Raw genomic sequence first — 12,639 nt, forward strand, 5'->3', positions numbered from 1 at the left:
TTTATGCCTGAGAAGCTGGTTCAGGCATAAAAATTATTTATTTAATTCCAATTCAACGGATCATTTAATTCTGGCTTAAATTTATTATTTTATTTATTATTTGATTTTATTATTTATTATTATTTATTTATCATACGTGGGTAGCTGCGGACGCTATATCGGACTGTTCTCCGTCGCGGAATTTCAGCACCATATACGTTATAGATGGTTTTGTCCCAACTTAATGTTCTATAACTTATTGAATATAACTGATTAAAAAATGTCCAAGGTGCCATTTTGTAGGAAACGAAATTTTCTACAAATGTAACTTTTGATCAAATGAAAAGAATCGACCACTTTTTTACTGCAGTTATTTAAACCTAATTTTTTTTAAGAATTTACATTTATATTTATTGTAAAATGCTTATAAAGCAATGTTACTATGTATGAAACCTATTGAATTAAATTTTTCTAGGAAACTTTATAATCTAAAAAAATAGTTTTCATACTTAAAGTGATAAAACTAACATCAAACTATTGATATTAACGATTTTGCTAACAATGCTTTTGTCTCGTTTTGACGTATTTCGCATTTAATCTTTCTATTCATTTTTATCTGCATTAGAATATCGTTCATAATTGTGATTTTAAGATTCTCATACCGTTTATCAAAAATTATTACTTTATTGATAAAAATATACATTGTATGTGATAATACAATACCCATAAAAATTCAATTGAAGGATAAAGTGATCTTCGAGTGTGCAAAAAATTTTCTTTCCATTTTGTTACTAGTTTTCAAGAGCTAATGATTTGTCAGAAAAACCTGTTGCAAAGATCAACTGTACCTGCTACAAGCTGATTAATTAATAAATAAGCGAATAAATTAATTAAATAATTCCTAATACAAGTTGTTACTGCTCATTGTAATCAAATTTCATATTGTTTGCAATAGGTTCTCCCGACAAATCATAAGCTCTTATCACGACTCGGATTTTTTTCCTCATTTGCCTGAAGCACCATAAGGACCTTGTCAGGTTAATATAAGGTAAGATCCTTGCAAGATCACATATGTATGTCAGCGCAGTGGATAGCATAAACGACTTCGATCGGAAGGACAAAGGTTCTAACCCAGCAGTCGTCGGGATTTTTTCGTCAAAAAAAAAATGTTTACTTCCTCTAACTAATGCCTTCAATACAATAAATAATATTCTCGATCGAATTAACATTCTCTTATTATTTTTCGCAATCATATATTTTTTTAAAATTAATAACTAATAACGCAACCCTGGTAAGAATTCAATGAGGACATCCTGGAAAGGACCTGATAAGGTAATCCTGATAAGGATTTGATGAGGATATCCTGGTAAGGACCTGATAAAACAATCCTGTTAAGGATCTTACGGGTTTTAGGCGTTACATCGACATCAATTCCTCGTCAGGATATCCTGATCGGGACCTTATTTAAAACAAGGTTAACCTGATGAGGATAGCGTCGGGTTTTCATGAAAATTCTACTCGAGTAAAAACTAGTAACAGAACTGAAAGAAAATTTCTTGCACACTCGAATATCACTTTTTCCTTTAATTGAATTTTCATGGGTATTGTATTATTATAACTAATGTAATTTTTATCAATAACGTAATAATTTTTGATAAACTATATGTACTATATATATATATTGTATATAGTATATACATATTTAATATAGTTATAGTTACTGACTATATATAGAACAAATATATACTAGTTATATATATATATATAGTATAGTATAGTACAATGAATAAACTTATCAGCTCTTACTTAATTAACAATATTCTTTATAGAAGATATAATAATTCTTACCAGTAAAATAGGAAAATGAATAATATGATTAAGAGATAGAGTGAGAGGAATTAATTAGAAATATCCAAGTTTTCTTGCCAATTATATTAAAATGCAATTATTTACAATAAACGCTTCGCAATTTACAATGTATAGAGTATCCTCGTAGATGCTAAAGACACAATATCTCTCCACGTAGAATGGCGCAGTTTTACACAGAATTTATTATTTAATATAATAATATTTAATATCGCGAGTGAATCGCCGGTAACGTACAATACTGATAACTTTATTAAAACTTGATTTAGAATGATTATAACAATTTATAAGAAGTAATAAAAGAATATCGCAAGTAAAATTGCCAGAGTAATGGTAGAAAATATAGCAATATAATCAATATGAAATAAGTATTGCAAATTGACAACCAAAAAAAGTCTAAGCACTAAGTGATCCACGATCGAAGTGATTGACCGATAATTGAGGACCTGGGACTCGCCTCTGAATTCTGTCCCCACTTCACCCTTACGGAAATGCAACGACGTGAAAATTAAGTCATCTGGCCATGGCACTATGACGTACAAAATTCAGGCGGCAACAAGACGGAGAAAATTGGGAACCGCAAGACTGAGGATGACGAAGACAATTCACGTTGTGTCACAATATCTATACATACATATATATATATATATATATATTACAGTATATACCAGACATTTAGTTTGTTTATGTGTATTTAAATCATATGGACATCTTGATAATTTGGTAAAATTAGCGTGTTTACAAAATTGATTTTGATCATAATCAAAGTGTGGTATAGCGATTTATAAGTTTGTATTTCAAAATTATTAGGCTAGTCAACAAGTTCAAAAACGCGAAAGTTCTTCATAAAGCTCTCAAAAATATGAGCAATAGCTTATTTGATTTGGAATGACGTCTAAGAAAAATATTCTCGAAGATGTATTAGCCCATAAAAAATTTCAATTGTTTTTAACAAATTAAGAAAAACATTAATGGCACTCAGTTTTTCGTTAATAACTCAAAATCTAACATTTTTGAAATTTTTAAAAAACGATCCTTAAGCGGTAATGTCAACTTATTGTCGATTCAATTTAATTCACGGACAAACACTTCGAACCCAAAATAGAGAGCCCTTAGCGTTTTTCGAAATCTTAACAGAGGGCTAAAAATTCCATAATTTCAAAATTCTAATTCGTCTCCAAAAAATTGTTTTAAAATTCTCATTAACTATACAAGTGCGACAAAAATAGTCCCATTTGTTGTTCGAAAGTAAGAGAGACGTCCAGTGACAATTCCCCTTGAAGAGGAGCAAATTTCTAATAGGAAAAGTCACAACTCATTGAAATTAATTTAATTTTTAAAAGATTATTGGAGTCTATCTTTAGGAAATAACAGGATGATGTCAACAACGGAATTGAATATAACAATCGACGGAGTGTTCTCGAAACTTTTATATGATATTCAGCGCAAAACTTACATTTTTCTTATTCGTTATCGTTATCCTTCGATAACAAATCTCCATATCAAAAAACTCATAAGTATAACTGAAATAGAGCAATAATTATAATACTTTTGTCAATACAGTGTGTCCTAGAAGTCGCGCACCCCATTGTAGGGATCGAAAGAAAAACATATTCTGAGACGAAAATTCCTTAGCCAAATTTTAATCAGACGCATTGATAATTAATTATTAATTAATGAAAGTGACCAATCAGGAGCGTGCGACAGGAGAATAAAAAGTGAGTGAAAATGCAGTGAGAGACGCGAGAGTGAGACGCTAGAGCTGCTGCCGGCTTCTCACGCAGTAGACCGAGAGTAGGGACGGACTAACCGTGGACGGCGGACGTACGTGAAGCTAAGTAAATGTTTGAGATCGTGCAATAGTATTGGCTAGCGTAAGTGCATCGGTAACAATGCACGTATGAATGTGATTGAGGATATTTTTATTATTTTTACTACAGGCACAAGATTTGACGGAAGTCGACGGGAAAAACCTGAGAAATTACTAAAGTCAATCGGTCATGACTGAATTTTGATTTCTAATTGGAATAATTGGAGTAATTTTAAATTGAAAAATCTGTAGAAGAGCTCAGGCACGAGGCGAAATTTACTGGACGTAATGTTTATTCATGAGGAATGATTAGAGTAATTTTTGATTAAAAAATCAGTAGCAAAGCACTAGGCGGCTACGACTGAATTTTTTTTTTCATTTGAAATAATAAGAGTAATTTTTATTTAAAAAAGGAGAAGAAAGAGTCAGTTAGAGGGCCTGGGCAACCATGACAGAATTTTGGTTTTTGATAAGAATGATTAAAGTAATTTTTAGATGAAAAATAAGTAGCAAGGGTAAGTAAGAGGCACTGGGTGGCTTCCCAGAGAGGAAAGTACGACGGGTCCAGGCTTGGCCCAGTCTTGGCCCAAGTAAGTAAAACCTTGGCCCAAGCTTGTAAGCCAGTCTTGGCCAAGCCTTGGGAGGACTCTGAAATGATAACACGGGACCCGACTTGATTGCTAGACCTGGCCCATTCTTGGTTGCTAGACCTGGTCCATGCTTCGTTGCCAGTCCTGGCCCAGACTTTGTAGCCAGACCTTCTTGCCCATGCATCAAGGAAACGGATAAATTTAATTAAAAACAAATTTTGTTATCATTAACCTCGTAGAATTAATGAACATTAACGGTTAAACTATCTAAAAGAGGTAAATCATATGAAAAAAAATTGGTAAAAATTCTGCTGGGTTCCGGGTGCAAACTGCCGTCTTTCTGATTGCTAGGTCCGAACGCTAGCTACTGGACGAACCTACTAGTGTTGAACTGAAACATTAATATGATCTACTTATTGAACCATAGGTATAACCAAACTTGGGTGATCCTACCTTGGCCCAATACTGGCTTACCATTGGATAGCCAAGACAGGCAAACCCAGCTTCCGCCCAAGCCCGAGTAATCATTGTACCGGTCAAGGCTAAGTTACCCCGTCTTGGCCCAAGCCTGGGTCACTATTGAATAGCCAGGACTGAATACCCAATCTCCAGCCAAGCATGGACTAATATAGGTGTGCCAAAAATAGGTTTCCCAGTGATGGGCCCCGTCGTTTAACTCTGGCAGCTCCTGCATAGATATGAATGGTTTTTCATTATCATTTGGAATAATTCACGTAATTTTTAAATGAACGATATGTAGCGAGGGTAAGTGAGAGACACTGGGCGGCTATGACTGATTTCTTATTTTCATTTGGAATAATTTAAGTAATTTTTAATCAAACAATTAGTGGCGAGCCTCAAGTAGAGACACTGGGCGGCTATAAATGATGTTTTATTATTATTTGGAATAATCTAAGTAATTTTTAATTAATAAATTAGTGGTCAATCTCAAGTAGAGGCCCTCAGCGGCTATGAATGATTTTTAATTATCATTTTGAACAATTTAAGTAATTTTTCATTACAAAATTAGTGGCGATTGTCAAGTAGAGGCACTTGGCGGTTATGAATAATTTTTCACTTTTATTTAAAATAATTAAAGTAATTTTCAAATGAAAATTAAGTAGCAAAGGTCAGTTAGAGTCACTTGGAGGCTGTGACGAGGTTCCTTTATTTATTTAAAATGCTTGAAGTAATTTCCAATTATAAAATCAGTAGCGTGACCCAGGCAATGGCACTGGACAGCTATGGTTGAATTTTTTTAGTCTCTATTGGAGTAATTTTTTATTTTTAATCAGAATTATTCAAGTTATTTTTAAGGTTAAAATCTAATTCTAAGCTTAGACAAAAACAATTTAATGGTCTTTTACAGTGAGAAGTTTATTTACTGAAAAATATCAAGGAATTTTTAAATTTAAAGTACAACAGTTAACATCGAATTTTTTTACCGCAAGCGCCGATCAAATTCGATTCTTTACAAAAATGTGAGAGAAGGAATGCGTCTACATTTAATCGAGTCGATGCTCAAAATGTCCTCCGTTTACCTGAAGACAGAGGTGGCATCACTTGAGAAGATTTTTTTGGACAGCCTCTAGCGTTTCCGCAGTGACTGTTGTCCGAGCAGCAGGAATTCGGGTCACGGTCTCTATTTGGTCCTGGGGCTCATCAAAGAAGACCATTTCCTTGAAAAGTCCCTACAAAAAGTAGTCTAGTGGCGTCAAGTCAAGTGATCTAGGGGGCCACCTTCACGGTCCGTTTCTTCCAAACCAACACTGTGGGTAAACCCTGTTGAGGAAGGTTAGCACTGTACCAGCATAGTAACTCGTTGCTCCGTCATGCTGAAACCACGTCGGCTGCTCATTTACTTCATCTAGTAGTTGAGGAAGTTCATCACGCAGAAATGTCAGATATTAGGTGCTCTGTAATAAGGAGAATTCATGGTTTGTTATAGGAAACTAGGAAATAAGTACATGGAAATGGTGAATCCAGTGAAGGAATATTTAAGGACGATGAGGACGACGTAACTAACTATAAAAAATCAAATGATTCTATTAAAACACTTAAATCACTAGCGTAAAAAAGGTTTGATTTTTATGAATGATGATAGCTCTTAATTAATTTTTAAAAAGATTCAATTCAAACGCTTAACACTATAACGGGGTTTTCACCACCGGGGATCTACCGGAGTGAAGTCCGAGTACACTGACTATTTGACAACCTTGTTCAAAATTTTAAAGTTGGGCGCCAGGTGATTTTATAATCACCAACTAAATAATTATCAAAACAACCAAATGTCGGCTCAGGGTGGCGGATCGGGCAAAGGTCAGGCAGTTAAGATTACGATAAAATAAGTAATCAGAATTAAACAAATTAGTCGTATCTTCAATAGACAAAATAACTGATCAGTTTCACACAAATTGTCGGTTACACAAACATAATAAATGCCGTTGTCGGCTTGACTCGATATAAACCAAAGTACAACAAAACGTAGTTGATCGGAAACAGTCAGTTTTGCTCAAAAAAAAATAACAGTCAGATGTCGAAAGAAAAAAAAACTCGTCGTTTATTTCATCAACACACTCGACGTAGTTCTTAACGAAATACTCCACCGGTGACGTCAGAGTATTTTACATGGCAAGACTCGGCTGCCGCAACGAATGAGGAGATAATCCGTAATTCTCGGAATGGCTCGATTGGAATAAAATAAAATATAAAATAATATTTTATTTCAGTAACGCGTAATTTCACTATCATACAGTTAGGACGTACAATCAATCATTAATTTAATTATTATTTCCACAAATCGCGTTGCACTTGTTCATAAACCCAAATCAATCGGTCGTACACTTGATCAGTTCTCGTGCCGAGGCTTCGGCTTATTCGCTTGTTCACGACGGCGGTTATTTGTTAAAAAAAAATTTACTTATCGCAATGACTTGTTCGTTAATCACTCGGATTGTTCTTATAGAACAAAATTCACGTTATTCAAGAGTCGTAATCAAAATTGTTCGTTTGGTCGGGTCGAATTTCTCGAATCGTAAAACGTGACTGTTCAGTACGGCGTCTAGTCCGGATCTCCCTCACGATCCATGGGTTGGATCAATTAGTCGGTCGAAGTCGAAATTTTCGATTCTAGATGTCACTAAAATTTGCTCATCCGGTAACTATTTCTTATTTGAAATAAATTCAAACCACGAGTCAATGTTGAATTTTCCATCATGTTACAACACATAAGAATTTTTCTTGTGTATTCAAATGTTTACTTACGTTCATTGTTTCAGGTAATTCGTAAAGAATGACGTAGTCACCGATAATTCCACCCCAGACATTAATCTTCCATTTATTCTGGAAATTATGGTTTACCGTCATGTGCGAATTTTCGTCTGCATAGCAATCATTATTATGTTGATTAAAACACCCCTCCTGAGTAAAGAGTGCTTTATCAGTCCACAATATTCCCCGTAAAAAATTTGGATCCGCGTCCTTAGAGTCTAGAATAAACTGACAAAAGTCCATTCGCAAGCGGTAATCTCCAGCTTCTAACTTCTGCAGTTCCCTTCTTTGATAAGGATGGATTTTCTCAGTGCGAGTAATGCGATTCACTGTTGATCAGGAAATGTGAATCTGACGTTCAACCCGTCTCGTACTCGTACTTGGATCCGCACGGATAGCAGTGAGAACGTGCTCTACTTTGCGAACGTTCCGAGCATCACGAGGTCGACTGGCTCGCTCAACGTTGTTCGGTATCAGATTCCCGGATTCGTGACAACGATGGAGAGCGCGGAGGATAAAATTTTTATCCGGATATCTGTCACGATTCGGAAACCTTTCCCCATAAACGCGTGCAGTTTCCGCAGCATTGCGATTACACTAGCCATAGAGAATGATCATCTCGTTAAAATCAGGAGAAGTATAAACCATGATTATTGCGTAATTGAAACTATATTTAAATTCAAATATAGTTTTACTTCTGGCAGATAGAGGCAGCACCTACTGAGACCTAGACCATAAATTTAAACTTGGACATGCGCAGTGCAGTGCATGCGCATCTACTCTTTCCTGCCTCGTGTCGAGAAGACGGCCGCCATTATCTCTCGCAATCATACATTCAAGTAAAAACACGTGTTTTATTTAATCGGATTATTTTGCACTTATCTCCATTAAGTAATTAAAAGTAATTGATTAAAAATCTTCAGTGATCATCAACCTTTATAAAAATATAATTATTCTTATAATTACTAGCCGTAGAGCTCAGTAATTAATTATTTACAAACTCAACAATTCAAGCGATTGACGACCATGTTTTTCAAGAGGTTATTCACAAGGGAGACATTACAGGTGCCTTTTTATTGAATAATTAATTGTCACCGATGCTCAGTTGAAATAAAAGACTCAATATTACAATTAATTAATTATCATTATGCTCAATATTTTTATTTAACTAAAAGTAAATTCTCGCTCGGTAGCCTCTGCAATTATGATACCACGTGTTCATAAAATAAATTCAGTTCAGTGCAATTTATTATAAACAGTAGTATAGGGCATAACTGGCGAGACAGAACTTACTCCCTCCCTGCGGCCCCTGGCGCCGATCCAAAGGGTTTTTCCCGAGGGGGACGGGTGAGGGGGACAGGGGTCCTCGTGACGTCAGAGGGAATTCTCTTTGTCGGTGAGGGGGCCCAAATGAGTTGACAAAATATTTGACGAGATGGGCGTGTCAGATTGAGTGTAACGGATTAAAGGTGTCAAAATTAATGATATGATTATAGAAAATTTTTATTGACTGCAGGTGTGCAGGTTTTAGGTGAGAGTCGGGAAATCAGGGTACAATGGACCGCTGGTATAGAAATATTCGGCGAGATGGGTGTGGATAATTTCAATTGAATGCAGGTGAGATGATTGTTGGGATCAATGGACTGTTTAGATGGAATACTGGTAGGAGGGTATATTTGAATAAAAACAGGTTATGATTTATTCTCTTTTATTTATCATTTTCTTCACGCACACATTTATACTTATAAAAACATAGATTTTATTTTAGGTATATGTATTTAAATAGTATATCTCTAATTATATATGTATTCTCTAGCAGTTATATTTAACTACTGTGTCTACTTCTAGTCATAATTACTGCTAACAATCTTGTCTAATAATTGAGGAAGTGGATGATCGGCCATAACAATATATAAAGTATTCTTTGGATTACGAAAATATTTAGTCATTCTGTAATTCATTCCGGGAGGATATTCATCGAGTAGAAAATGTGCAGGTTTTCTTAAAAATTTATTAGCTATAGTATTAGGCTTAATTATGTCACCATGAGCCGATAAATAATTGATATAACATGACTCTCTGGAATAAGTGTTGAACATTTTATCTTGAAAAGAAACTATAGCATTTCATTTGTCATCACGAGTAGAAGTAGGTGAAACTTTCCATAGATTTTGCTGGTCGCAAGCCAAAGTCGCCGCACATTTCCCAAAACCCTTATTACCACGAACCCACAAAATTTTACCCCGATCTTTTTGAATAATGCCGTCAACTGAACAAAATTGTACAATGAGATTATCACGTAGCTTAATATATTTGTTTTCTAGAATTTCGAATTCTGTCATTGTGTTCGCTTCACTAACGTACTCCTTTTGCATGAACATTATCACAAATTCGAATGGATATTCTCTCAAATATTCTATCACTTGGTTCACTATATCACCAAACATCATTCCCAAATATACGAGATCATAATGCATTGCAAAAACATTCTCTATGCTACGTACTCGAAGGTCAAATACTCGTACACCTGCTTTTGATTGTTCAGTTATGTTCAATTGCTGTGTTTGAGCTGCCAGTATGGAAGTTTTATATGTAGCAGAATTATGAGTACCAATCATTGTAAGCATATTTATCTTTCGTGTCCCTGTAAAATCTGTAAGAAAGTAACTATGATCCCAGTAAGTCAAAGAATATGCTTCAGACAAAGACACTAATGGTGTCATCATAAATACAAACACAAATATTATTTCCATTATAGAATGATACCCACTATTTCTCTTTAGTTATAGTACACTATAACCTGTTGTGACGAATCAATTTTGACAACTACCAAACTCAAGGTATAATATAAATGATAATCAGGTATAAGCGAGTAGAGGGGGAAGATTTAAGTTTTTCCTAACTTTCTTTGATTACCTAGTTTAAATAAATGAGTTTATGTATTAGTCTCTTACGAGCACTTACGCATCATGGATCCATTAAATATTCCGGAGATTGATGATGAGTTCTTACGGGCGTTTTTTAAGTTGAACACTTTACCAGAAAATTTACAGCATTTGAATAGTGACGATTTGAATTTGCATATACAGTCTCAGTCTCCTTACCGCGGAAATAATGAAAATGAGAGTGACGAAATTCATAATGAATTTTGAATCGTGCCTTCTCTAAACCAAGCGATTGTGGTTGGTGATTTCGACGAAAGTTTATTTGACGGTAAGTTATTGATTTTTTTTTTATTATTTTTCTTTTTGAGTTATAAATAATACTGATATTCGAAAAAATCTTATTTTGTAAAGGTATTGTGCAAGATGGAGGGAGAGTAGTCGATGAAAATAACTTCCTGGATCAAGCTGTAATGGGATACAACGATGAGTTTCAAGTTGGTGGTGTTAATAATATTGCGGAAAATAACGGTGACCGTAATGAACCAGAGAACGATAGGCTTCAAGATGCACTTGGGAGAGATAACGCAGGGATAGACGCAGTTGTTGATCATCATTTTATTCAGATATTTGACGGTATAGAACGCCTTGAGAAGTATAGAGTGAATACTCATGCTATGAGATCCAGTATAAGTCCTGTACCCCAGGGCGATAATGCAGTTTAATGTACAATAAAAGCTTTTCGCGAGGTATATGATAGAATAATGTCTGCTGGTGGAGCAGGTAACAATCGTTTCTGTCTCAGCTTTCGATTCGAGGGGCTACAGGGTAATGTTGCATATCAAAGCATGAGACCAATAGAAGGATACAAGTTTGAAGAATTGTGGGATTTAGTTAATAAAATTTCTCAAAGTGCAGGAGGATTTGAGGTCACTGATACTTTCGATGTCAAATTACACATTGTTGAATCTATGGCGGGACAAATGTATACCATTGAATGTGACAAAAAAAAAAACTTCTGATGTAATAAAAATGAGCAATGATGATAATCTTTGTTTACCTAGAGTATTGGTCGTTGCATTAGTAAGACAGAAAAAAATAGCCACAAGAGCATCAACTGGGCCTATACATCAAGAATGGAAGCGTATACGCGAGTGTAGAAATAAAGAAAAATTGTATCAACGTGATGAAACGTTAAAACTTGTTGCAAGTACAGGTGTAGTCATACCTGAAGACAGATGTGGGTTAAAAGAAGTTGAAAAATTTCAAAATTATTTCTTACCACACCGAATAGCAATAGTAGTATACAAATTAAGAACTGATCTTGGGAATAAGCAACACGAAGTGATTTTCGATGGTTCAGCATTGGTAACTTTACAAAATCAAAGTGTGAATTATACGCTTAGGCTTGTTTATTGTCCAGATGAAAAAAATTTTGAATATATTCCAACGATTTTAAGTTTTCAAGTGGCCAAGAATTACTGTGAGCCATGTCGTGTGATCTATAAAATCCGTACTATTATAGTTATTGTCCTCTCGCATGTATAAAATGCTATGCAAAACCTCCGTGCGCGCTCACAACGTCAAAAAAAATGTGTGATATTTGTAATCGTGTATTTTACAGTGCTAAGTATTTAAATTATCATCGACAACAGGGGTCATATCAAGGTAATCAAACGGTTTGCAAAAATGAACAGTTTTGCTCAACATGTAAAATTATTATTTATCCAAAAACTTCAAAGCATAAGTGCGGTAAGGCAATGTGCGATACCTGCAATAATTTATGTGCAGTGGGGCATTTATGTTTTATACCTGCGGCCAAGCCTGCAGTTGAGTGTAAAAAGTATACAAAATTCATCTACTATGACTTTGAAACGCGCCAGGACGATAACCTTCAAGATAATACATCGGTGAATATTCATATACCTACGTTATGCGTCGCTCAAGCTGTTTGTAACTTATTTTGTGATACTGAAGAAATTAATCTCGATCCTAATTCAGTTAACTGTATTAATTGTGGTATGAGTGAAACTATTTTTTATGGCGAAGATTGTGTTAACAAATCTGTAGATTATATTTTTGACTTAAGTAAATTTAAAAATTGTAAAAAAGTAGTGTGTATAGCTCACAATGCAAAAGGGCTTAATGCACAGTTCATTCTTACCGAAATCAGTACAAAACAGTATGATGATATAGATAACATAATAAATGGTACGAAGATTACACTAGTGGAATTAAATAA

At 34.8% G+C, this 12,639-nt stretch overlaps 1 protein-coding gene across 1 annotated transcript; it reads right to left on the reverse strand.

Moving 5' to 3' along the window:
• Nucleotides 1–9,641: 9,641 nt before the first annotated feature.
• Nucleotides 9,642–10,133, reverse strand: LOC106693414 (1-phosphatidylinositol phosphodiesterase-like). The gene has a single exon (XM_014441012.1). It carries the CDS (start codon nucleotides 10,131–10,133, stop codon nucleotides 9,642–9,644), a length of 492 nt encoding a protein of 163 aa, XP_014296498.1.
• Nucleotides 10,134–12,639: the final 2,506 nt, after the last annotated feature.

This window comes from Microplitis demolitor, chromosome 6, assembly GCF_026212275.2.
Source record: "Microplitis demolitor isolate Queensland-Clemson2020A chromosome 6, iyMicDemo2.1a, whole genome shotgun sequence".
In the NCBI taxonomy this organism is placed as follows: Eukaryota; Metazoa; Arthropoda; class Insecta; order Hymenoptera; family Braconidae; genus Microplitis; species Microplitis demolitor.

What these genes read in the sequence shown, in the direction of transcription:
- LOC106693414 (XM_014441012.1), bottom strand. Translation starts at nt 10,133, where the DNA reads ATGATTGGTACTCATAATTCTGCTACATATAAAACTTCCATACTGGCA.